Source organism: Capricornis sumatraensis, chromosome 9 (genome assembly GCF_032405125.1).
Source record: "Capricornis sumatraensis isolate serow.1 chromosome 9, serow.2, whole genome shotgun sequence".
NCBI lineage: Eukaryota > Metazoa > Chordata > Mammalia > Artiodactyla > Bovidae > Capricornis > Capricornis sumatraensis.
Window position 1 is genome coordinate 13,535,664 of NC_091077.1, and position 27,965 is coordinate 13,563,628.

A 27,965-nucleotide genomic window follows, 5' to 3' on the forward strand; every position below is an offset into this window, starting at 1 on the left:
AGGACTTGTCTCTGCCCCCCAGGTGGACTGGGGTTCAGCTGAGGGTTCACTTGTACCTGCGCTGGTCCACATTTCTTCTGATGGGGTGCTGGAATCTAGTGTCCTGGAGATGGCAGAGCTCTCAGGGGCAGTTGTGCTGGGGCTGTGTCTTTCAGAAGTGGCGTGTGGTGTTCTGAGCCCCCATTCTGGATGGGATTTTGAGAGCTGAATTGAGCTTGTCCCCTTGCCGTCCGTAGAACTGAAGCCTGGGGAGGGGGCAGAAGTGGTGGCCCAATTATTCTCCCTTCCGGGAGCAGAGGTCACAGATGGAGCCACAGGTGCTGTCAAAGGTTCTCTGGTATGTTTCTCGGTCATAGATGGATGAGTACTGGTCTCCTCTGAGACGGAGGTGGTGGAAGGGGATGTAGTTTTCACTGCTAGAACCTGGGTGATGCCGAGGGTGGCCAGACCAGCTGAAACTTCCAAAACCAAGGTACTGGCTGTCGTGATGGGAGACGAGTCTTTGGCATCAGGGGATGTACTAGGCACGAGGACAGTCCTTGCTGTCCCTTCCCCTGATGGAGATGGGAGGCCCAGAGGGAAAGTTGTACCTCTGACTCTTTGGGCACCAGTTTCTGCATCAGTTAGTGTTTGGAAAACAGGGAAAGCCGAGCTGGGCTCTGTCTTTGCTGTGGTTTCTGTGTGCATGGAGGAGGTGACCGTATGGTCTGAAGCTGCGCCGATCTGTGATGTGGTATCATCAGGAGCTGAGGTGGACAACAGCAGAGGAGGGCTGGTGGGTATCCTGCTGTCTCCTGCAGGAGTACTGTTGGGAGAGGGTTGATGTCCAGGGTTGGACGTCCAGTACTGATGTCCAGGGTTGGAAGGGGTCAGAACCTGGCTGGTTCCCTCCCGAGAATCGTGCTTCCCTGTAGATAACGTCTCAGGCATTTTGGAGGAAACCTTGCTTGTTGCAGGGCTTGTCCCTGCTGGAGCACTGGAGCCAGGAGGCACCGTGGTCCCTGCTGTAGCCACGGACACTGGGACGTTGCTGGTGGCAGGGGTCAAGTGTGTAGCTGTTTCAGAGGAAGCTGCGTCTCTGCTAGTTAGGTAGGTTGTATCCTGGCTGGTCCTTGTGTCCCTGTCGCCTGTCTGTGAGATCTCCGTGGGAGATGTAAACTCTTTAGTGGTTTGTCTGGTTGCGGCTTCTGGGATGGGAGTGTCTGAAGATGTTTCTCCGGCTGATGCTGTTTCAGTGGAGCTTGACCTTGGCGTGGTGGAGCCAACAGCTCCCCAGGTAACAGGGGAAATGGTGACAGGACCAGTTTCACTCGTCAGTGTCTTTGTTCCAGGACTTGTCTCTGTCCGCCTGGTGAGCTGGGATCCAGGTAAATGTTGACCTGTACCTGCACTGCTCCGTGATGCTTCTGTTGAGGTGCTGGGAACAGGAGTCCTGGGGAAGTCAGAGCTCTCAGGGGGAGCTGTGCTGGGGATATGTCTTCCAGGAATGGTGTGGGGGCTTCTGAGCTCCCTCCCTGGGGGTGATGGAGAGACCTGAGTTGTACTTGTCTCTCTGCTGTCAGCTGTGCTCAAATTTGGGGCAGGGGCAGAGGCGGTCATCCAGTTCCTCTCCCTTTCAGGAGCAGAGAGCTCAGGGGGAGCTGTAGATCCTCTGAAGGTCTCCTTGGTCTCATTTCCAGTGAACGATGGGCGGATATTGGTCTCCTTTGAGACGGCGGTGGTGGAAGGGGATGTGGTTTTCTCTCTTGGAACCTGGAGGCTGCTGAGGGTGCCTGGTTCAGATGACTCTTCCCAAGCCAAGGTGCTGGCTGTGGAGATGCCGGGTGAGTCTGTGGCATCAGGGGATGTGCTAGGTGTGAAGACACTCCTTGTTGTCCCTTCCCCTGAGGGAGATGGGTGGCCCAGAGGGGAAGTCGTACCTCTGACTCTTTCACCACTGGTTTCTGTATGACTTGATGTTTCGGAAAGAGGAAAAGCTGGGTTTGGCTCTGTCTTTTCTGTGCTCCCAGGAGTCTCTGTGTCCTTGGAGGAGGCGACCCTGTGGTCTGAAGCTGGGCTGGACGGTGATCTTGTAGGATCAGAAATGGAGGTGGACAAGAACAGAGGAACGCTGGTGGGGGTTGTGAGGTCTCCTGGTGGGCTGGTGTCAGGAGAGAAGTGATACTCAGCGTTGGATACAGTCAGAACCTGGCTGGTTCCCTCCTTAGAATCTGGCTTCCCAGGCATTCTGGAAGACGTCTTGCTAGATATTGAGGCTGTCCCTCCTGGAGCACTTGAGCCAGAATCCAGAGTGGTCACTGCTGTCCACATGGACACCGGGGCAGAACCGAGGGTGGGAGTGAAACCTACAGCTGTTCCAGAAGGAGCTGTGGCTGCTGTAGGTAGGGGTGTTGTATCCTGGCCGGTCCTCGTGTCACTGTCACCTGTGCGTGTGATCTCAGTGGAAGGTGTAGTCTCTTCAGGGGTTGGGCCAGCTGTGGCTTCTAGGGTGGGTGTATCTGAAGATGTTTCTCCAGGTGATGCTGTTTCAGTGAAGCTTGTGCTTGGCTCAGTGGACTCAGAAACCACCCAGTTACTAAGGGAGGTGTGGATAGGGCCTGTCTCAGTGGCGAATGTTTCCTCTGTAGGACTTGTCTCTGCCCCCCAGGTGGACTGGGGTTCAGCTGAGGGTTCACTTGTACCTGCGCTGGTCCACATTTCTTCTGATGGGGTGCTGGAATCTAGTGTCCTGGAGATGGCAGAGCTCTCGGGGGCAGTTGTGCTGGGGCTATACCCATTAGCAGTGGTGTCAGGACTTCTGATCTCCCCTGCTGTGTGTGATGGTGAGACCACAGTAGAACTTTCTTCCTGGCTGTCAACAGTGTTCAAATCTGAGGTGTTAGAGGTGATATCTCTACTGTTTCTTCTTTCAGTAACAGAGGTCTCAGGTGGAGCTATAGAGGCACTCAAAGTTCCCTTAGTCTCATTCTCAGCCATTGTTGGATGATTGGTGGTGTTTTTTGGGACAAAGATGGCAGAAGGAGATGTGGTTGTCACTCCTGAAACACTGGTAAGGTTGATCTTCCCAGGACTCCTTTGTTCTCCAGAAGTTAAAGCACTGGTTTTGCTGATGTTGGTTGATTCTGTGGCTCCTGTGGGTCTAGAATTCCCTGGTGTGATGAGGGTGTTGCTGCCTGGTGTTTTCAAGGACTGGGTAGACGTCGTTGATGCTGTGGGGCCTGTGGGTTCAATTAGGGGTGGGTCATTGTTATCTCTTGGTGTTCAAGTTTAAGACTAGTCCTCTGGAACTTCCCTGGTGGCTCAGTGGTAAAGAATCCACCTGCCAGTGCAGGGGACACGGGTTTGATCCTCGGTTCTGGAAAGATCCCACATGCCGAGGGGCAACTAAGCCCATGTGCTACAACTACTGAGCCCGTGCTCTAGAACCCATGTTCCACAGTGAGAAGCCCGAGCACAGCAAAGAAGAGTAGCCCCACTTTCTGCAACTAGAGAAAGCCCTCAGACAGTAGAAAGGATCCAGCCAAAAATGAATAAATAAAATTTTAAAAGAAAAACAATAGTCCTCTGAGTGGTGTTGGCTGCTACAGACCTACTTTGCTTTGCATGCGTGCTCAGTCATATGAGACTCTGTGACCCCATGGACTGTAGCCCTCCAGGCTCCTCTATCCATGGGATCTTCCAGGCAAGAATACTGGAGTGGGTTGCCATTTCCTCCTCCAAGGAATCTTCCCAACCCAGGGATAGAACCCAGGTCTCCCACACTGCAGGTGGATTCTTTACCACTGTGCCATCTGGGAAGCCTACTACTGAGCTCCTGCAGTTTTATTTTGTGGTGTGAGATTTAGGTAGAATCTCTGGGCTCTGTTGGACAAAGCTGGGTCTGTACGAACCGTTATGTAGTGGAGGCTGGAGGAAACATGGGCAACTCTTCTGATCAAGAATACATAAATTTGGGTGGAATGAACTGGGAGGTTGAGATTGACATATATACTCTATTACGTATAAAACAGATGACTAATAAGAACCTACATATAGGCCAGGGAACCCTACTCAGGCTCTGTGGTGACCTAAATGGGAAAGAAATCCAAAAAAGAGGGGCTATATCCATGATTTGTAGCCTCTGATCTGTTCTGGACTATCTTTGATTGGTTTGTGTGCTGTTATGCGAAAAATATCTGATGATATGGTTAGATCTGGGCTTCCCTGTTGGTGCAGTGGTAAGGAACCCACCTGCCAATGCAGGAAACACAGGTTTGATTCCTGGGTCAGAAAGATCCCCCCGGAGGAGGAAATGGCAACCCACTCCAGTATTCTTGGCCTGGGAGAATCCCCATGGATAGAGGAGCCTGGCAGGCTACACAGTCCATGGGGGTCTTGAAAAGGTTGAACACGACTGAGCAACTAAACAACAAATATATGTACATATATGCATAGCTGATGCACTTTGCTGTAGAGAAGAAACTAACATAAATTGTAATGCAGCTATACTGCAATAAAAATTTTTAAAAGAAAAGTAAATTTGGGCAGGAGAAACAGGAGGGTGTTGCAACCACAGAAAGTTCTTGAAGATGAAAAGCTAACCATTTCTCAGTTCCCTTTCTGAAATCTTTCAATGGATCCTCACTGCCTATAGGATAGAGTTCCTTAGCGTGTCAGGGTCCTTAATGATCCATCCCCTTGTGTCTCTAAAATGGTGCTTCTCAACCCGTTGTGATTGTTCTTCCAGAGAACAGGTATTATCTATGCACCTTTAGTTGTCACAGCTAGTGATCTTCTACTTCCATCTAGTGGTCAAAAGCTAGGGATGCTTCTAACAACTGTAATGCATAGCCCCCCCCTGCAAAGAATTACCTGGCCGCGACTGAACTGAACTGAACTGAATCTCAACAGTGCGGTCCCTGGTGGCTTAGAGGTAAAGAATCTGCCTGCCAGTGCAGGAGATTCAGGAGACACGGATTCAACCCATGGGTCGTTAAGATACTCTGGAGAATGGCTTGGCAATCCATTCCGGTATTCGTGCCTGGAAAATCCCATGGACAGAGGAGCCTGGTGGGCTACAGTCCATGGGGGGTCACAAAGAGTTGGACACAACTGAGTGACGAAATGACATCAACACAATAGCACCGAGGGTGAGACTCTCTGCTCTGTCCTTATATCCCACAAAATCCATCCTCTCGTCTTCTTTAAACCACAGCTACGTTCTCACAGTTCCCCAGCCCAACAGCATAATCCTTCACTCATATTTTCAATGATCGCCATGTCCTTTACACAAATGAACACCTATTCATTAATTCAGCTTCTGTTATTGTATTCACTCTTCTCTCCTTACTGAATTGTCTTTTTTCTTTCTTTCTTTCTTTTTTTTATTGGCCTCACCCTGCAGCTTGTGGGATCTCAGTTCCCCAACTAGGAATGGAACCCCCTGCATGGAAAGGAATTGGAAGTGTTGAGTCTTAACCACTATTATTATTGTTGTGTCTTGACTTTTTTGCAACCCTATGGACTGCAGCCCATGAGGTTCCTCTGTCCATGGGATTTCCCAGACAAGAGTACTATAACTGATTTAACTTTTATGCAGAGTCCATCATGCAAAATGCTGGCCTAGATGACTCACGAGGTAGAATCAAGATTCCTGGGAGAAATATCAACAACCTCAGATATGCAGATGATACCACTCTAATGGAAGAAAACTAAGAGGAACCAAAGAGCCTCTTGATGAAGATGAAAGAGGAGAGTGAAAAGCTGGCTTAAAACTCAACATTCAAAAAACTAAGATCATGGCATCTGGTCCCATCTCTTCATGGCAAATAGATGGGGAAAAAATGGAAACAGTGACAGACTTTATTTTCTTCGGCTCCAAAATCACTGCGGTTGGTGACTGAAGCCAAGAAATTAAAATATGCTTGTTCCTTGGAAGAAAAGCTATGATAAACCTAGATAGCATATTAAAAAAGAGACATCACTTTGCTAACAGAGGTCCACATAGTCAAAGCTATGGTTTTTTCCAATAATCATGTACAGGTGTGAGAATTGGACCATAAAGAAGGCTGAGTTAGATCATAAAGAAATGATGCTTTTGAACCGTGAGGCTGGAGAAGAGTCTTGAGAGTTCCTTAGACAGCAAAGAGATCAAACCAGTCAATCCTAAAGGAAAACCAGCCCTGAATATTCATTGAAAGGACTGATGCTGAAGCTGAAGCTCCAATACTTTGGCCACCTGATGGACTCACTGGAAAAGACCTTGATGCTGGGAAAGATAGAGGGCAAGAGGAGAAGAGGGCAACAGAGGATGAGATGTTTGGATGGTATCACCGACTCAACAAACATGAGTTTGAGTGAACTCGGGGAGATGGTGATGGACAAGGAAGCTGGGTTTGCAAAGAGTTGGACACAACTTTGTGACTGAGCAACAAATAACTGATTCACTTTGCTGCGCACCTGAAACTAACACAACATTGTACAGGGTTGGCCAAAAAGTTCATCTGGTTTTTCTGTAACATCTCATGGAAAAATCTTTACAAACTTGAGGGCAACCCAGTAAATCAACTACGTGTGTGCTTAGTTGCTCAGTTGTGTCTGACTCTTTTTGACCCTGTGGACTGGAGCCCTCTAGGTTCCTCTGTCCATGGGCTTTTTCAGGGAAGAATACTGGAGTGGGTTACCATGCATCAACTATACTCCAATAAATTTTTTTTTTTAAAGAAACAGTTCTGTCTCTGAAGCATCCTCCAAAGTTCATGTCCCAGATGAGCCATGCTTTCAGAGACACAACTGTGAAGAAAACAGGGCCTCAAAAAATTTGGTTGAACATTGTCCCCAAGGATGTGCCCAAAGCAAGACTCATGACAGGACTGGGGACCGAACCCTGGCTGAAGAAGAGGTATTTGTGGGTACCACCTGACACAAACCCAGAGGCTTCTTCAGAAGGCCCTGCAGCAACAGAGAAAGGGGTGCGGAGGGAGAGGTGGCAAGCTGAAGGCTTCTGGAAGAGTCTGGGGTGAGCTCAGCACTGGGCTCGTCCTGGGGCTCTCAGAGGAGCCACAACTGTAGGAGAGATGCTTTGTGTGTCTTCCTGTCAGTCGGGTCCTACTTTGGACAGAGAAGATGAACTGGCATCCCCTTAGGCTATCAGGACAGCTGTCATGACCGGGGAATGAGGCTGCAGACCAGTAATCTCAGCAAGGGAGATTTTTTGCCTTTATTATTCATGCGACAAATATTTCCTGCATACCTACTATTTTCAGGTACTGTGACAGGCTGCATTTGGCAATGTCTGGAGACACTTTGGGGATTCCCAGGTGGCTTCCCGGAGCAACTCAGCAGTACGGAATCTGCCTGCCAGTACAAGAGACACAGAAGACTTGGCTTCCATCTCTGGGTCGGGAAGATCCCTGGGAGAAAGTAATGGCAACCCGCTCCAGTATTCTTGCCTGGGAAATCCAGTGGGCAGAGGAGCCTGGTGGGCCACAGTCGCAAAGTATCATCATGACTGAGCACGTACTCATGGAGCATTTTTGGTTGTCATGACTCGAGGGTCGGTTGCTATTGGCATCTTGTGGGTAGAGACCAGGGATGCTGATTAATATCTTCCAATGCACAGGATAGTGCTCCCACAACAAAGAATGATCCAGACTCAGATATACTGACCTCTGTGCCCAACTGAGAGACTGCTCTAGTGTGCTTGGTCTAAGCTTATTGCTGTTGCATAGAAAAAGCAGATAGGAACCCAATTTAGTGGGTTGTCAACAGTACCGAAAATGTAAGAGGATAACAGAATAAGGCATCAGGGCACACTGGCTGCAGCAGGGGTAAATAATTTTACAAAAGTATTTTTAGATACACACACACCTAAGCACAGAGTTGGTCACAATGTAAAATGTATTTCTTTTTCATTCCCTCATAGCTCAGTTGGTAAAGAATCTGCCTGCAACACAGGAGTTAAAGTGAATCTCTCAGTCTCCTAGCTCTTTGAGATCCCATGGGCTATACAGTCCATGGAATTCTCCAGGCCAGAATACTGGAGTGGGTAGTCGTTCCCTTCTCCAGAGGATCTTCCTAACCTAGGAATCAAACCTAGGTTTCCCACATTGTGGGTGGATTCTTTACCGGCTGAGCCACAAGGGAAGCAATGCAGGAGACCCCGGTTTGATTCCTGGGTTGGGAAGATCCACTGGAGAAGGGATAGGCTACCCACTCCAGTATTCTTGGGCTTCCCTTGTGGCTTAGCCGGTAAAGAATCCGCCTGCAATGCGAGAGGCCTGGATTTGATCCCTGGGTTGGGAAGATCCCCTGGACAAGGGAAAGGCTACCCACTCCAGTATTCTGGCCTAGAGGATTCCATGGGCAGAGGGGCCTAGTGGGCTATAGTCCATATATTCGCAAAGAGTCGGACACACAGAGACACACACACACCCTCTCCCTCTGAGACTTCCCTCCCACCCCCCCTCCCATCCACCTTCCTAGATCATCCCAGAGCACCGAGCCCATCCTCCTGTGCTATATGGCAGCTTTCTACTAGCTAGCTATTTACACATGGTGGTGTATATGTGGTTGCAGGCATGCATGCTAAGTCGCTTCAGTAGTGTCCAACTCTGCGACCCCATGGACTGTAGCCCGCCAAGCTCCTCTGTCCATGGGGATTCTCCAGGCAAAACTACTGGAGTGGGTTGGGCATCCAGGCAAAACTACTGGAGTGGGTTGCCATGCCCTCTTCCAGAAGGTCTTCCTGACCCAGGAATCAAACCCGGGTCTCATGTCGTCTGCATGGGCAGGCAGGTTCTTTACCACTAGCGCCACCTGGGAAGCCCTAGTGTATATATGTCAGTTCTAATCTCTCAATTCATCCCTCCTTCCCTTCCCCCCACAATGTCCATATGTCTGATCTCTATGTCTGCTTCCCTATTCCTGCCCTGCAAACAGATTCCTCACATTTTTTTAAAGATTCCACATATACGCATTAATATACACTATTTGTTTTTCTCTCTCTGACAGTCCACCCTGTCCTGCTGACTCTAGGTCCATCCACATCCCTACAGATGTATTTCTTATTATGAATCCCAGTCAAAAACTCTGCCAGATGTTCCTGCATCAGCTCATCCTCTGCTATCTAGCTTCGCCTGGCTTCCTTCCCCATCCCATCTCTTCTCTCACACTGGTGTCACTGGGAAGGGAGCTGGTGTCAGCATCACTGGGCATTTACAGAGCCAGGCTGCCTGGAAGAGAGGTCCAGCTCTCCCATGGACCAGAGGCATGACCTTGGGCAAGTCACATAAACTAACAAGGCCTCCATTTCAGTTTCCTTATCTGCAAATCAGGCCACTAAGAGGATTAAATGAATTAATCTATGTAAAGGGTTTAAAATAGTGTCTGGGACTTCCCTGGGGGTCCAGTGGTTAAGACTCTGCCTGCCAATGCCTGGGACACGGGTTCGATCTCTGGTCAGGGAGGAATCCATATGCCGTTGGGCAACTAAACCCGTGTGCCAGACTACTGAGCCCACCCATCCCAGAGCTCGTGCTCCACAAGAGAAGCCACTGCAATGAAGCCCAGGCACCACAACTAGAGAGTAGCCCCCGCCTGCTGCAACCAGAGAAAGACTGTGCCCAGCTTTAAATAAATGCATTTATTAAATAAATAAAAAATCCCATTGTCTGGCATATATTGCTTTTGATTGTTGTATGAGTATAATTTGTCAAAATTCACCAAAGACAGTGGACTGGATGTGAATTAAAATTTAAAAACATAAGCCATTAAAAAGAATACATTTGAATCAGTTCTAATAAAGTGGATGAAACTGGAGCCTATTATACAGAGTGAAGTAAGCCAGAAAGAAAAACACCAATACAGTATACTAATGCATATATATGGAATTTAGAAAGATGGTAATTGATAACCCTGTATGCGAGACAGCAAAAGAGACACAGATGTATAGAACAGTCTTTTGGACCCTGTGGGAGAGGGAGAGGGTGGGATGATTTGGGAGAATGGCATTGAAACATGTATATCATATATGAAATGAATCGCCAGTCCAGGTTCGATGCATGATACTGGATGCTTGGGGCTGGTGCACTGGGACGACCCAGAGGGATGTACGGGGAGGAAGGAGGGAGGGGGGTTCAGGATGGTGAACACGTGTATACCTGTGGTGGATTCATGTTGATGTATGGCAAAACCAATACAATATTGTAAAGTAATTAACCTCCAATTAAAATAAATAAATTTATATTAAAAAATAAAAAATAAGATGAAAAATAAACAAAAAAGAAAAAAACATAAAATAGAATAGAATAATAAACATAATTGAAAAATATTATTATTACCTTGGCTCATTTTAGCATAGCACTGAATGCTCTTATTATTATTATTAGTTAGAAGGAGGATGTAAATGGGATCAGAGTTCTGTTAGGGAATGGGTCAGAACCAGAGAAGTGGGAATCAGAATAAGAATCAATGATGGGGGGCTTCCCTGGTTGTCCGGGGATTAGGAATCCGCCTGTCAATGCATGGGATAGAGGCGAGGAAGTTCCCACACGCCTCAGAGCAACTAAGCCCATGTGTCACAACCACTGAAGCCTGCAAATCTAGAGCCCATACTCTGCAACAAGAGAAGACACCGCAATGAGAAGCCCGAGCACCTCAACTGCAGAAAGCCCTTGAGCAGCAACAAAGACCCAGTGCAGCCAAAAATAAATAAATAAAATTTTAAAAAAGAATCAGTGATGGGGAGCAGGGGTCAGATTCACTGTATCTTGTTGCTTAGTTGCTAAGTCATGTCTGACTTTGGGACCCCATGGACTGCAGCATGCCAGGCTTCCCTGTCCTTCACCATCTCCTGGAGCTTGCTCAAACTTATGTCCATTGAGTCAGTGATGCCCTCCAACCATCTCATCCTCTGTCGCCCTCTTTTCCTCCTGCCCTCAATCTTTCCCAGCATCAGGGTCTTTTCCAATGATATGGCTCTTCGCATCAGATGGCCAAAGCATTGGAACTTCAGCATCAGCGCCAGTCTTTCCAATGAATATTCAGTACTGATATCCTTTAGGATGGACTGGTTTGATCTCCTTGCTGTCCAAGGGACTTTCAAGAGTCTTCTCTGGCACCACGTTTCAAAAGCATGCATTCTTTGGTGCTCAGCCTTCTTTATGGCCCAGCTCTCTTGGGGAGTCCCAAAACTGGGTGCCCAAAGGACAGCTGTCCCAGAACAGATATTGCAAGTGGCTGGCTGGTCCAATGGAGATGAATGAGACTGGTCAGGATGGGTATGGGACAGCCAGGCAGGATGCCCTGCTCAACTTCAGTGTCCGTTCCTTTGACTGTTGAGAGGTCTGGCTCCACACATGTATGGGGCCGCACCAGCCAGGGCAGCTCCTGGGATGTCTCCTCCCAGGCAAAGACCCAAGGTAGGGGCACAAGGAGGTGAAGCCCATCCGAAACAGCAGAGGAAATGCCAAGCCCAGCTCTACCCTCAGGTGGGGCCTCAGGTAGTGGACTGAGTCCCTTGGTCCTACCTTGCCTTGCTGGCCTACCCTGCACCCCCGCAAGAGACTGCTGGTTGGGTAGGGGTCCTTTGGGGGTTTCAGCACCAACCGAAGTCCTACCTTCCCTGGGAGGAGAGATCTAAGGGCTCCTCTCCATCCCTGAGAAAAGTGAGGACATGCTGTCAGAAGAGAAAGAAGAGGGCTCATCAGGGCTTCCGTGGTGGCTCAGTGGTAAAGAATCCACCTGCCAGTGTCAGGGACACAGGTTCAATCCCTGGTCTGGGGAGATCCCCAGGCCGGGGAGCAACTCAGCCTGGTGCCACAGCCACTGAGCCTGTGCTCTAGAGCCCAGGAACCATAACTGCCAAAGCCATGCTCCCTACAGCTCGTGCTCCACAGCAAGAGAAGGCACTCCGATGAGGAGTCTGCACACCACAACCAGAGAAAAGCTCTCGCAGCAACGAAGACCCAGCACAGGAAAAAATAAAGAAATGATTTGCTTTTTTTTTTTTTTAAAAAAAAGGAGAGTACCCCTCATAAGAAAAAAGAGCTTGTTTTGCTCTCTCCCTGTCTCACACACACTGTCTCACATACATATGCACACTTACACAAGTGCACACACACAGCCAGAACTCAAGCCCTGGTGTCCTGGATTTCAAGCTGGTCCTGCCCCACTCTCTCCACAGAGCCTCAGTTTCCCCATTTTTAAAGCACAAATAACATCAGAGCCCACCTGCCTCTGGGTTTCACAGGGTTTTACTGGGATGCATTAGTTCATTGACCCACAGGAGGCTTCCCCTCACCCTGCCCTACTGATGAGAGCAATCCACCCCAACACACTCCAGCAGCCCAGATTCTCTGTCCAAAATCTCTTCTCCTTATCACCATTTTAATACTTATGTGTGCCTAATTGCTCAGTCATGTCCAACTCTTTGCCACCCTTTGGACAGTAGGCTTCCAGGCTCTTCAGTCCATGGGATTCTCCAGGCAAGAAAACTGGGGTGGGTTGCCATTTCCTTCTCCAGGGGATCTTCCTGACCCAGGAATCAAATCCTTGTCTCCTGTTTGTTCTGCATTGCAGGAGGATTCTTTACTCACTGAGCCATCAGGGAAGCCCCTCCTAGTACTTAAATGCATAATTTATTTACTGTTGATATGGGTTTTGATCACTCTCCCCTGCCAGAATGTCAGCTCAGCAGGGATCTTTGTGTTGCTCACAGCTGTATCCTCATCACCAGAACAGTGCCTGGCACACAGTAGGTGCTCAAGAAATTATCACTGAACAAATGAATAATGAATGAATCGCTGTGTAAGAGTGTTGAGTAAAGAGGTGAGGACCTCCCCAATAGAGTGAAGATGCTCAGGGACCCTTAATGTGAGGAAAAGGGGGACCTTTTCGACTGAGGAGAATGAAGACCCCCCCCTCTCCGGGGGTGAGTGAGGACATCCCTAGAAACCAGACATGAAAGAGAAGGGTGAAAACTCCACCCAGGTGGGCTGGTGGGATGTAAAGTTGTTTTTTAGTCACTAAGCTGTGTCCGACTCTATGTGACCCCATGGACTGTAGCCCACCAGCCTCCTCTGTCCATGGGATTTCTCAAGCAAGAATACTGGAGTGGGTTGCCATGCCCTCCTCCAGGGGAACTTGCCAACCCAGTTATCGGACCCACATCTGTTGCATCTCCTGCGTTGGCAGGTGGATTCTCTACCATCGTGCCACCCGGGAAGCCAGGACACTGGCCCCTAGACAGCTGAGGTGCATATGAAAGGAACAATCTCAGTGAATCAGACTCTCACATCTTCCCGTACCTAGAAAGGCACTCAATTCCTTAACTTGGGCTATCTGGTTTTCCTCCTATATTTCTTTCTTTTTTTTGGCTGTCCCTTGCAGCATGTGGGATCCTACTTCCCTGACCAGGGATGGATGGAACCCAGACCCCCTACACTGGGAGCGTGGAGTCTCAGGCACTGGACCACCAGAGACCCTGGTTTTCTTTAATTAACAATCATCTTTTGATGTTCGGGCTACCTGCCCTTTGTTGCAAAACTTTTATATAACCTGGCTCCTCCCCTTGCCTCCTCGGAGCAGTTCTCTCAGTGTTACTTGAGATGCTGCCTCCCTGGCTTGAAGTCCTAAAAATTTCCACCAAATAAAACATAACTCTCAACTTTTAAGTTGTGAGTAATTTTTACATTGACAGAGGGGTGGTGAAGGGCAGTTGCTGTCTACCTTGGGGGATAGGGATACCCAAGGGCCAGGAAACAGCCAAGAGAGGAGAAACACTCCTCAACCCTCAGTCTTTTCCAGGCAGAGGGTGAAGTACAGGGCTTAGGAATCATCCAGAAATGGGAGTTCAGATCCCCTCCCTCACTTGTTAAAAAATTGTTTTAACCTGATGCAAAGAGCCAGCTCATTGGAAAGACCCAGATCCTGGGAAATATTGAGGGTAATAGGAGAAGGGAGTGGCAGGGAACAGATGGTTAGATAGCATCATCGACTCAGTGGACATGAATGGAGCAAACTCTGAAAGGCTGTGAAGGACAGGGATGCCTGGTGTGCTTCAGTCCACGGGGTCACAAAGGGTTGGACACAACTTAGTGACAGAATAACAATAAACGAGTGGCTTTACCACACCATGCTAGTCACCACTGGACAGCAAAATGAGTCAGCTACACACATACATATGTGTGCGTGCACGCTGAGTCGCTTCAGTTGCATCTGACTCTTAGCGACCCCATGGAGGCTCCTCTGTCCAGGGGATTCTCCAGGAAGGAATACTGGAGTGGGTTGCCATTCCCTTCTCCAGGGGATCTTTTGGACCCAGGGATCAAACCTAGGTCTCCTGGGTTTCCTGCGTTGGCAGGCGGGTTCTTTACCACCAGCGGCACCTGGGAAGCCCATACATATACATATATCCCCTCTGTTTTTGGATTTCCTTTCCATTTAGGTCACCACAGAGCACTGAGTGCTTGCTGTGTGACTTTAAAACAAAGAGCTCAATCTCTCTGAGCCTGTTTTCTCTTCCATAAAATGGGAGGCAATGTACCCCTACTCTCACCCATGCAAGCTCAATCCAGAGAATGCGCGTGAAAGCCCTGGCCCAAGGTAGGTCCACAATAGAAAATGATGATTACTGTGGTCCTCTGGGATCTTATCAGGTTTCAGCCACACGGTCAAGGAGGGGGAAAGTCCAGCATGCAGATGCAGAAGATTCACAGGATGGGGTCTAGGGTGGAGGGAGAGGTGAGAGGGGAGTGGATCTCCACTAGCTCTGGAACTTTTAAAATTACCCTTTAGGGAGATAGAAACTCAGAGAGGTTAGGCATCAGGCCCAAGGACACACAGCCTGTCAACGTCGGATTTACATTTCTTTTCGTCTCTGCCCAGGAATCGAGGGAGTCTTTTCCAGAATTAAAGTGAAGAGTCCTGAAAGGTGTCTGAATTGACCTGCCAGGGGAACCCCTCCCCAACAGGCTTCCTGTTTACTGTGGAATTGATGGGCAACTGGGGAGGGATGTCAACCCTTAGTCCAGGCAACCAGCCCTCCTTGGGGTGGGAGCAAGAGCCCGTTCCATTCACACGGCCCTCGGCATCTGACTCTGAGGAAGCCTCGGGGTCAAAAGCAGTTAAACAGCCTCTGTTTGTGGTGACGTGCTTTGGGGACAGCTCAGGGGGACACGCCCCATCAGAGGTGGTGGAATTGTCCGGTACAAACCCGCCCACCATTCAGGCCATTGTGTGGGTGCCTTTCAGTGGCGTCCAACCGCAAAGCTTTTCCAGGGCCCAGAGCTGTCCTGGGTGACTCAGGGCTGGGGGCTGGGGCGCCCTCTCCACCTGTTCCAGGAGCTGCAGAGAGTGAGGCTTGAGTTGGGGAGGGACTAGGAGGTGGCCCACCCACCCTGGGTGGCTTCCAGCCTGCCAGTGTCTGTGGCCTGAGCCCCTGAGAATGGGGGGAAAAGGATGCCCTCACCCCCACTCCCCTTCAGGCTCTAGAAGCTTCTGTTTTGCAGCCAAGCATTAAGGACAGTACTTTCTCCTGGGAGGAGTAAATTAACAGATATTTAAGCACCCGGCACAGTGCAGGAGACATGGGTTTGATTCCTGGGTTGGGAAGATCCCCTGAAAAAGGAAATGGCAAACCACTCCAGTATTCTTGCCTGGTAAATCCCATGGACAGTGGGGCCTGGTGGGCTGTAGTCCATGGGCTCACAAAAGAATCAGACAGGACTTAGTGATTAACAAACAACCACAGTGTAGATGGTGGTTTTCAGGTTATTTTGCACACCAGAGGGCTTCCCTGGTGCCTCAGACAATAAAGAATCTGCCTACAATGCAGGAGACCTGGGTTCAGTCCCTGGGTTGGGAAGATCCCCTGGAGAAGGGAATGGCAACCCACTCCAGTATCCTTGCCTGGAAAATTTGGACACCAGAGTGGTTTGGCTGGAGAGCCCTAATTTCCTGCCCAAGGGGTAAAAGTGTGGGGGTCTAGAAGCCCTGGAGCCACACATGGAGAGCCTTGGACCTTTTGGTAGAGAAGAGAATCTGATTCCTCTCCCCAACACCAAGCTGGAGTCTCACCTCTTCCTGAGGCCGGTGGGCTTTCTCTGGTTAGCCAGGCCCAAGCTGACCCCACAAATGACTAACAGGCCTATGAGGTCCCCCTTGGGGTCCAAGAGCACACCTTCCGTAATCCTCACAAGCTGCCTTTCCGCTTCCACCCGTCCCCTCAGCATCCTCTGATTGTGCAGCCCAAATTCGCTCACATCACATCAAAGGACCCAAATACACCTTGTAGCTTCCTGTCTCCTGGCCTTTGCCCCCTCGGTTCTCCCTTCCAGGAGTGTCCTTTTCATTCTTCCACTGACCTTGTCTGTAGAAATTCCAGCCAATCCAATACTGCCCTGCAGTTTTGGGGAAACTGCCCCCTCTCTGCACCCCTAAGGTGGCAAAGCTCTTGCTCAACTTTGTACCAAGAAAGACTGGGCACCCCTCTGTCTTGCCCACCAGCCTGGAGTTCCTGCAAGCCTGGGGCTGTGACTTGCTCATTTCCTATCTGGGAGCTCAGCACAGGTACTGAAATCAGAGGTGTCAATAAAACAAAACAAAACAAAACAAACCAAAAAAAAAAATTGGAACTTCCCTGGCTGCCCAGTGCTTAAGACTCCAGGTTCCCAATGCAGGGGGGATGGGTTTGATCCCTGATCGGGGAACTAAGATCCCCAAACACTATGTGGCTCTGTCAGAAAATATAAAATAAAATAAAACTCATCATAAAAAAAGAACCAAAAACCCAGATGGATAACCAATAAGGACCTACTGTACAGCACACGGAACTCTACTCTATATTCTGTGATAACCTTTATGAGAAAAATCTTAAAAAAGAAGGAATATATGTACATAAATTACTGAATCAGTTTGCGATACACCAGACACTAACACATCATTGCAAATCAACTATCTGCTTAGTCATTCGGTCATGTCTGACTTTTTGGGACCCCATGGACTGCAGCCAACAAGGCTCCTCTGTCCATGGGGATTCTCCAGGCAAGAATACTGAAGTGGGTTGCCATGCCCTGCTCCAGGGGATCATCCCAACCCAGGGACTGAACCCAGGTCTCCCACTTTGCAGGCAGATTCTTCACCGTCTGAGCCACCAGGGAAGCCTGTAAATCAACTATACTCCAATTAAAAAAAAAAAAAGCTCTAGGAAATGAATGTGTCAGTGAGCCAGTGAAAGGAGGAATGCTTGGCCATCTCTAATCCTGCAATATTTAATTCCCACTGTAGCCATTCTGTGATGTCTCCTCCAGTCAGTATGGAAAACCAGCCCCACCTGGCTGACTGTGATAGAGGCCTTTGCCAAAAAAAGCAGAAGCCCTCCGGACTGCCCCCGAGGGGGTTCGGGAGGCCTGAGGCACCTGTCACATCTGTCCCTCTCTCCTCCAGGTATGTATCTGCCTCCTCCACTGACCCCAACCCAGCCCGGCTTACCTGGCCAGCAGGTGAGAAAGAAGCTCAGGGTCAGAGCCACCAGGTGCCCTCGCCGATGGCGCCCCTGGTATGCAGGGTCTTTCCTGCCCATGCTCCTGCCCACCCTCCTGCCCACCCGCCTGGGCAGTGCTCCTCACACCCTGAACGAGCCCCAGTGACTGAACCCAGCCCAGCCCGGCCGGGCTCCTGGGAGGGTGGTGAGGACACGCCTTGCTGAACTTGCCAAGGGGGGCAGGGCTCGCCCTAGGGGGAAGCGGTGGTTCTGTGGCTGGCAAAGGCCAGCTGGCTCTATTCAGCGCCCTTGTGATGACTAACGCCGGCAGACTGACACTGATGCTGTCCAGGGCCCTGTGGGGCTCCTGGGCACAAGCCCTTTCTGGGCCCCACACCTCCATTTCTTTGATTATAGGAAACACACCTTCATTCAGCTTCTAAGACCTTCTCTGAGTTCCAAGGGGCAGATTCAACCAGATGTTAATTAGGGAAGGGATGGGGTATAAGACCAGGGAGAAACTAACAGTCAAGAGCAGCCTTGGGGCAAGGTCCTGATTCCTCATCAATGGATACACACATCTTCTGAGTTCTTTTGCAGAGACTGAAAGCCCCTCCAGGTGGGAGAAGTTAATGATTAATAATGGTATGCTGCCCACAAGCGTGTAGACCCCAGACTTGTTGAACTTGAAGGTTGATGATGCTGACTCCTACCTACCTCACCACCGACCCCTCAGAAGAATATCCACAAGCTGATCATGCCCTCTTTGAATATTTACGATAAAATCTCTCACTCCTGGTGGCTCAGCGATAAAGAATCCACCAGACAATGCTGGAGATGCGGGCTCCATCTCAGGGTCATGACGATTCCCTCAAGAAGGACATGGCAACCCACACCAGTATTCTTGCCTGGAGGATTCCATGGACAGAGGAGTCTGGTTGGCTACAGTCCATAGGGTTGCAAAACGTTGGACGCAACTGACTAACACACAGCACAATCTTTCCCAAGAGAAAACACGTGGTTTTGAGGGCATGCACCCGCTGTGTCCCCCTTTGCTTGCCAAAGCAATAAAAATTTCCTTTTCTACTTCACCTGGAACTCGTCTCTGATATTTGATTCAGCACTGGCATACAGAGAAGCTGAGGTTTTGGCATCAATACCCTCTATGAAGAGGGGCACATGGGACTTCCACACACCAGATGAAATCTGGCTCCTGAAAAGCCTGCTGCCAGACCAAGAGATGCCCTGAAGTGGCTGTCTACCTGGGCTTAAAGGCAAACAGAGGTCTGGGCATAGATCTGTTCTAATCTTTCAAGCCCCCTGGGTTTTACCTGGCTGACAACTTCCTGCTTAGGAGCTGGCACTACCAGACTGAGCCGGGTGGACCCTCCCCGGGGGAGGCACGGCTGGCTCAAACGGTTTTGGAATGTGTGGGAGTGGACGGGAGATTGCATTCCCATGTGAGAACTCTCTGGCTGCTGGGGGAGTGGAGGGCTGGACTTGGTGTACCCTTGGGGAGCCCCAGAACCGCCCTCTGCCACCCCTGGACCCCTCTAGGACTCATATGGCCAGCATGGAGGATGTAGCTAAGCCATTCAGCAGCCCCCAGGGGCAGAGAAGGCCAGGAGGCGCTGGCCTTGAAGGTTACTTATCACCCAAGCCTGGACTGGTTACAACAGCTGCCCCTAAAAACTGCCTCTCCCCCACCGTCTGCCAAACACAGACTGTGCCAGGGTGATCCTCTGTAGGTATGTGATCCACAGTGGCCCCCACGCGCCTGCCTCATCCAGGGGCTCAGGAGATCCCCATCCTCCTTCCTGGTCCACCCCTCAAGCCTCTCACAGCCAGACATGTGGGTTTGTCTTCTCATCCAGGCGATGACACGGGAAGGCACCTAGTGTGAAGGTGACAGACAGGGGCAACCCCACAACACCTCACATCTCTCCTGCAGCTGGTTGTTGTTGTTGTTTAGATGCCCTGGTACCCAGAGCCAAACTCCATGGATTGTAGCCAAGGCGAGCTTATCAGAACACTCCAAAACCCAGCTCCTTCATGCTCAATGCAACTTCCTGCTAACCTGTTCTCCTCCCTTCTTGCCCCGATGATCTCAGTTCACTCGTTCTCAGCTCAGACACATGCTGAGCCCTGAATACCCTTCGGACATGCAGCCTGGCCAAGATGCACAAGTGGTTAAGATGGGCTGACAGAAGCACTGTAGTGGCCCAGTGGCTAAGATTCCGAACTCCCAATGCAAGGGGCCCAAGTTAGAGCTCTCCGGCCAGGGAACTAGGTCCCACATGCTGCAACTAAGACCTGACACAGTCAAATAAATAAATAACTGAGAAGTCAGTTGGAGATATCAGTCCCAGACAGGGAAGCTGCAAGGGATCAAGGAAGGCTTCCTGGAGGAGGTGCCATGTACACCAAGTCCTGAAGCTGGAGCCAGCTGGGCCAGGGGAGTTGGGGAGTGGAGAAAGGAGTGTTCCGGGGAGAAGACACAGCAATAGCAAAGACTGGAGGTAGCAGGAAGCAGGAAGTGGAGTCTGGCTTTTGCCCAATTCCTCTCCCTTGGTTGTCTGCCTGGGCACCCCCTCCCTTCCTTAAGAAAACAATCACAGAGAAACAGAGGCCAAGCCAGAGTCCAGTGGGAGATTACAGGGTTCGGTTCCCACTACCTCACAGAGGGGAAAATTGGGTACCAGAAAAGCACCAGGACCAACAAGATCTGTGACAGAGGGGACTAGACCCCAGACCCCGAGATTCTTCAGACTCTTCCTGAGTTAGCAATTTATTTACTTATTTATTTTTGGCTGTGCTGGGTCTTCATTGCTTTGTGCCAGCTTTCTCTAGTTGCGGCAAGTGGGGTCTACCCTCCGTTGCAGCGTGCAAGCTTCTCATCGCTGTGGCTTTTCTTGTTGTGGAGCACTGGCCCTAGACACTCGGGTTTCAGGATTTGTGGCGCATGGGCCTCGTTGCTCTGAGGCATGTGGAATCATCCTGGACCAGGAATCAAACCCACGTCCCGTGCACTAGCAGGTGGATTCTTATCCACTGCACCAGCAGGGAAGTCCTGTTTAAACGATTTAAATCTTCTGTCTCTCCAGAACAACAAGCACTCCGAGCACCATCTGGGAGTCCTCAGGGTCCTGGAGCTGTCCTCCTCTTCAAGGGGTGCGTAGGGGTTTATAGGTTTAGGTTCATGATGGGTAATCACAACTTTACTGTTTATTGAACACCTACTACATGCTGGGCATGGCTTCCAGTCATCATCCTGACCCTGAAGCTAGGTGTCACTCCCACAGCATTCCCTAAAGTGGTTGCTACTCATTGCAGAGATGAGAATGCTGAGGCTTGGGGATTTGCCCCCAGTCATGCATCTAGCACACGACACAGCTGGGGCTTGAACTTTTGATAAAGAGCAGTGCTTCTCACCTAGGGGCTATTCCCCTCTTCCCGCTCTTCACTCCCTCCACCCCCTACCCCCACTCCCTCCCACCACCGAGGACATTTGGCAATGCCTAGAGTTATTTTGTAGGAAAAGGCAATGGCACCCCACTCCAGTACTGTTGCTTGGAAAATCCCATGGACTGAGGAGCCTGGTAGGCTGCAGTCCATGAGGTTGTGAAGAGTTGGACACGACTGAGCGACTTCACTTTCACTTTTCACTTTCATGCATTGGAGAAGGAAATGGCAACCCACTCCAGTGTTCTTGCCTGGAGGATCCCAGGGACAGGGGAGCCTGGTGGGCTGCCGTCTATGGAGTCGCACAGAGTTGGACACGACTGAAGCGACTTAGCAGCGGCAGCAGCAGCAGTAGTATTCCATTGTATATATGCACCACACCTTGATCCATTCAGCTGTTGATGGATCACTAAACTGTCTCCCCTAAGTTAGTGGTTCCTGCACCCGTGACAAGGATGGAGTGGGATCCATATTCTCCTCCCTGCCCCTGATGATGTTTAACTATGTCAGCAGGACCACTTGGGAACTGGGAAAGATGAGGGGAGTTTTCTGGATGCTCTTCTTTCAGAGGTCTGCCTGCCCCTCTGTGGGCACGCACTGCAACTGTGGAGCCCAGGTGCTCTGGAGTCCATGTGCCACAGCTAGAATTGGTGCATCACAACAAAAGATCTCACACGATGCAACAAAGATCCTGTGTGCCTCAACCAAGTTTCAACACAGCCAAATAAATAAATCATTTTTAAAAAGTTCTATAACTCAGACTGTGCAGTGATGCAGTTTGAGTTTCCATTCATAATATGTTTAAGAACACGCAAGACTAACAGATGGGGTTGGAAGTCAACGATGTTCTGAGGATGGAAACACTGTTTGGAAAAGGAACATGAAGGAAACTTCTAGAGCAACAGTTCTTAATCGAGGACAATTACGCCCCCCAGGGGATATTTGGCACTGTCTGGGGGACATTCTGGGCTGTCCAAACTAAGGCACACTCTCAAAGAAGACATAGAGATGGTCAACAGGTACATAAAGGTGCTGAACATCACTAATCATCAGGAAAATGCAAATCAAAACCATAAGGAGATGTCACCTCAACCTCTTACGATGGCTGTTATTGGAAAGACAAGAGATAGTTCATAGCAGCGCTGTTCACAATAGCCAAGGCATGGAAGCAACAATCAACAGAAGGATGGATAGGGAAGATGTGGTTCATGAACACAGTGGAATGCTACTGAGCCATAAAAAAGAATGAAATAATGCCATTTGCAACAACATGGATAGACCGAGATTATCATACTAAGTGAAGTAAGCTAGACAAAGACAAATACTATATGATATCCTTTTTATGTGGAATCTAAAAAAAAATTACAAATGCACTTACATACAAAACAGAAAGAGACTCACAGGAAACAAACTTATGGCTATCAAAGTGGAAAGGAAGAGTGGCAGGGATAACTTAGGAGGTTGGTATTAACATCTACACACTACTATACATAACACAGATAACTAACAAAGATCTACTGTTTAGCTCTGGGAACTATATTCAGCATTTTGTAATAACTTATAAGGGAAATAACCTACAAGGAAAAAATAGTTTCCCTGATAGCTCAGACTGTAAAGAATCTGCCTCTGAGGCAGGAGACCTGGGTTTGATCCCTGGATGGGGAAGATCCCCTGGAGAAGGAAATGGCAATCCATTCCAGTATTCTTGCCTGGAAAATCCCATGGACAGAGGAGCCTGGCAGGCTACAGTCCATGGGGTCACAAAGAGTCAGACACGACTGACTGAGTGACTTTCATAAGGGAAAAGAATCTGAAAAAGAATATATATATATATATATATATATATAATATATATATGAGAATCACTGTTCTGTATAACTGAAACTAACATGATATTGTAAAATGATTATATTTTGATAAAAAATAAAGAGTTTAGCACCTTAAGATAATCATATATATAATATATATATACATGCATACACACACATATATATGTATATATAAACTTCTATAAAAAAGAAAAGAGATAGAAAATGCTAGTGTGAATGTAGAGAAAAGGGAATCCTCATGCACTATCCGTGAGAATGTAAATTGGTGCATTAAAATATTTTATTTAAAATATTTACAATAGAACTACCATAGAATCCAGCAATCTCACTTATGGGTATTTATCCAAAGGAAACAAAATCACTATCTCAGAGAAATATCTACATCTCCACTTTCATTGCACCATTATTCACAATAGTCAAGACATGGAAACAACTAAAGTGTCCATCAATGGATGAATGGATTAAAAAAAGCATCCCACACACAATGGAGTATCATTCAGTCATAAACAGGAGAAATCTTGTCATTTGTGATACCATGGATGCACCTGAAGGGTATCATGTTAAATGAAATGTCAGGCAGAGAAAGACAAGCACTGTATGATCTCACATGAAATCTAAGCAAACCATATTCAATAATACAGAGAAGAGGACTTCCCTTGTGGTCCAGTGGTTAAGACTCTGCCCTTCCACTGCAGGGGACACAGGTTCAATCCCTGGTCGGGGAAGTTCCACGTGCTGTGTGGTGTGGTCAAAAACAACAACAACAACAACAAAAACAACTGAAACAAAACCAAGCCAAAAAAAAAAAAAAATAGAGAATAGATTGGTAGCTGTAAGAGATGGGGAATGTGGTGTGAAGGAAATAGGTGAACATAGTCAAAAGGTGCAAACATCCAAGAAACAAAGAACAAGTGAGAGGCGATGTGTGGGTGGTGGCTGGGGTCAAGGTTAACACCCTGCAATGCACAAGAGAGCCCCTCCCAAAGAAGAGACGTCCCACTCCAAATGTCAGTGCAGTAGAGACTGAGAAACTATGTCCTTGCAGAAAGGAATGTTCTATACCTTGTGCGGGGTGAAGGTTACACATGAGTAAAAATTCATTGAGTCATGCACTTATGACCAGGGCATTGTGCACTTTACAAGGGAGCTGTTATACCTCAACAAAAAGTTTAGGGGCTTCCATGGTGGTTCAGTGGTTGATAGTTAGCCTTCTTATTCACGGGGTTGGGGTATGGGTTCGATACCTGGTAGGGGAGCTAAGATCCCACATGCCTTGAGGTGAAAAAACCCAAAATACTAAGAAAAAAAATAATGTAACAAATTCAATAAAGACTTTTTTAAAAGTTTTTTTAACTTTAAAATTTACTTTAATTTTTATTTTCTATTGGAGTACAGTTATCTGGGCTTCCCAGGTGGCACTAGTAAAGAACCTGCCTGCCAATGCAGGAGATGTAAGAGACCTGGGTTTGAACCCTGGGTCGGGAAGATCCCCTGGAGGAGGGCATGGCAATCCACTCCAGTATTCTTGCCTGGAAAATCTCGTGGTCAGAGGAGCCTGGTGGGCTACAGTCCATAGGGTTGCAAAGATTTGGACAGGATTGAAGGAATTTAGCACACATGCACAACTGATTTACAATGTTGTGTTAGTTTCAAGTGTACAGCCAAGTGATTCAGTTATACATATACATACACCTATGTTTTTTCAGATTCTTTTCCCTTACATGATTATTATAGAATATAGTGGAGTTCCCTGTTCTATGCAGTAGGATCTTGTTGATTATCTATTTAATGTATAGTAGCCTGTATACATTAATCCCAAATTTCTAATTTATCCCTCCCCTCTTTTCCCCTCTGGTAAGTTTGTTTTTGAAATCTGAGTCTGTTTCCGCTTAGCAAATAAGCTCATTTGTATCATTATTTTTTAGATTCCCCATATAAGTGATACTACATAATATTTAAAATATTTTTTTCTTTAGAAGAAAAGATTTTTATTGTTGCAACTAAAGTGCAAACCATCATTTATATGGCAAGTTGGAAAACTGTACAGTTTGACAGTTCTGTGAGGTCACCGAAGACCCTGAGACACACCGCCCCCCCTCCTTTTAAAATATTTCATATGCAATTGGCAGAGGGCAATGTTGAACCAAAGCCTGTCTGAATAATACTGGGTTGGCTAAAAAGCTAGTTCTGGTTTTTTCATTAATACCTGAACGAAGTTTTTGGCCACCCACAGTTTTTCACCTGAACAACGTCGACACGTTGCTCAGTGACTCCCTGCTTGCCTTCCTGCTCCACTCCAAATCATTCCCTATGGCACCTCTGTTCAAACCTCCAGTGTCTTCCATGTACCACACTTGGAGCAGTCTCAATTCCCCATCAAGATCTCCACAGCCCTCAGGTCTGACTTCAGCCGCCTCTTAAGTCTTTTTCCGCCCCCCTCTTCTCTCCACCCTCTCTCTCTCTCTCTCTCTCTCTGATCTACCACACTGGTTTCCTTGCTGGGAGTTACTCATGTGAAAGCTGTGCAACCTCAGGGCCTTTGCACATGCTTTCTCATGTGCCTGACTCTCTACATAACTCTCACCTGCCCATCCCTTTAGCCTCCACTGAGATATCACCTCCTCAGAGAGGTTTACTAGTCACCACCCCTGCCCCCCACACCCAACTGTCCTGTCTTATCCATCACTTGCCACCTCATCCTCCTCTTTTTTCTCCCCACCCCATTCCAGGGGTTCCCTGATGGCTCAGACAGTAAAGAATCGGCCTGCAATGTAGGAGACCTGGGTTCGATCCCTGGGTCGGGAAGATCCCCTGGAGGAGGAAATGGCTACCCATTCTGGTATTCTTGCCTGGAGTATTTCATGGACAGAGGAGCCTGGCAGGCTACAGTCCATGAGGTCACAAAGAGTGGGGCAGGCTGAAGAACTGTCACATCACCCCCACTCCAGTGTTCTAAATTCTCCATTTGTTTGCTTGTCTATTGTCTCCATTTGCTCCTGGTGGGCAGGGCTGAGTCTACCTTAGATATGGCTGTATCCACTCCGCTAAGCCCTGGGTGGGACAAAATAAGCCTTCAAATAGTTGTTGAATGAAAAAATAAAGTCCTAGGATTTCCTCAGTGGACTTGAGAAGGAAACTCTGTTCTATTTACTGTATGAGGGCTAGTAGCCTAGAAATCAGCCTTCTAGGGATGCCCCGCGTGAAACCTGGTTCTGGACCACCCTTCCCTTCCATCCTCAGAATAGTCTATGTTATTCTTTTTTTACTATTATTATTTTTAAATTTTTTTGGCCATGCTGTCACAGCATGCAAGGGCTCTTAGTTCAGTTCCCCAGCAAGGGATCGAACCTGCACTCCTCTCAGTGGAAGCGCAGAGTCTTAATCACTGGAGCTTCAGGGAATCACCCTCCCCTTCTACCTCATTCTTGCCTCTCTGCCCCCAGCCCCACCTGAGTTCAAGCCTTCGTCATCTCTGACTTTTTGAAACTTGGCCTCTTTACTCACGCTCTTCCTCCAGCTCCACTCACCCTGTTCTGTCCACCCAGCCGACAGAACGACTTTCCAAAAATGCAAAATGGCCCATGCCCCGCCCCTGGGCTGAATTCTTCAGTGGCTTCTCATTGCCCTCAAGTCCAAACTCTCCAGCCTGGCTCTTACAGCTACTTCTGGTCTGGGGCCAGCCCCACCACACCCGCCACCCCATTCCCCTCCCTCCGCCCCTCTGCATCCGGCTTGAGCACTGTTTCCCCGTGAACCAGCGCTTTAGTCACGCTCAGAGCACCCATCCACCCACTACCCCAGCGTTTGGCCTGATCGCTCCCCTTCAAGCCTCTGCCCTGACTGTTCCCTCTCCCGGGACTCCCCTCCCGGCTTTCACCTGATACATTCCTTCAAAGGCTTTGTTTATAGGTCCTGTGATTCCTGAAGGGCTCCTCCCGCCTCTCCCCCACCTCCGCCTCCCCTCAATGTTTAGCTCCCCTCCTGGTTCTCAGAGGTTCCTCCCTGAAAGAGCTTGACCCCATGAGCACACATTTATGTTTGCATCTCTGACAGTCTCAAGATCAGTGAATACCACAGAGGGTATCTGACACACAGAAGGTGTGCAAAAAACTAAAAATAAAGTAAAGGAATTTGCTGACTGATTCATTCATTTACTTACCTATCACCCGGCACCAAGCGCTGGACATAAATAAAGAGATGAATGAAACAGACCCACTGCACCCCCCCTCTGTGTTTTCTGTACCTCTCTGGTGCTTCATTCCCCTCCCTTTTAAAGACATTTAGTATTATTATTTTATTTTTTGGCATAAAGGATCTTAGTTCCCCGACCAGGGATTGAATAGGCGCTCCCTACGGTGGAAGGAGGAATCAACCACTGGGCCACCACTCACGTGCCTGCTTAATTGCTTAGTTGTGTCCCACTCTTTGCGACCCCATGGACTGTAGCCCACCAGGCTCCTCTGTTCATCAGATTCTCCAGGCAAGAATACTGGAGAGGGTTGCCCTCCTCCAGGGGATCTTCCCAACCCAGGGATCGAACCGAAGTCTCTTACTTCTCCTGAATTGGCAGGCAGTTTCTTTACCACTAGGTCCACTTGGGAAGCCCATTGATGTTTAGAATCAAATAATCCTTTGCTGTGGCAGAGGGGCTGTCCTGTGGGGTGTTTGTGGGGGTGTTTGTAGGGTGTTTATAGGTTTGTAGGGTGTCTAGCAGCATCCTTGACCCTTACCTACAAAACGCCAACAGCCCCTCCCCAGTAGTGACAATCAAAATGGCTCTGGTTATCACCAACTGTCCTCTAGGGGCAAAGTGAAAGTGAAAGTTGCTCAGTCGTGTCCGACACTTTGCGACCCCATGGGTTATAGTCTGTAGAATTCTCCAGGACCGAATACTGGAGTGGGTAGCCTTTCCTTCTCCAGGGGATCTTCCCAATCCAGGGATTGAACCCGGGTCTCCTGCACTGCAGCCGGATTCTTTACCAGCTGAGCCACCAGGGAAGCCCTAGGGGGTAAAGTCACTCCTAATGGAGAACCTAATTGATTTATAGTAGTATCAAAGAATCTGGCCCAAAGACAAAATCCAGTTATGAGGAAGAAAAGTAACTCCAAGTCCAGCCCCGTGGTTAAAGCTTAGAGTTCACATAAAAATTCACTGAGTGATACACTTAGGATTTGTGGATTTTACTGAGCATAAATTATACTTCCATAAGAAG

At 48.6% G+C, this 27,965-nt stretch overlaps 2 protein-coding genes across 2 annotated transcripts in view; both read right to left on the minus strand.

Moving 5' to 3' along the window:
- Positions 1–930, minus strand: part of MUC16 (mucin 16, cell surface associated) — a 99,152-nt gene extending 98,222 nt beyond the window's left edge. Inside the window, exon 1 of the mRNA XM_068979947.1 lies at positions 848–930. Coding sequence (XP_068836048.1) covers positions 848–930 — 83 coding nt within the window. The remainder of the gene's footprint in view (positions 1–847) is intronic.
- The window catches only part of LOC138085677 (zinc finger protein 160-like), a 406,927-nt gene that overhangs the window by 142,577 nt on the left and 236,385 nt on the right, over positions 1–27,965 (minus strand). The window lies entirely within an intron of this gene.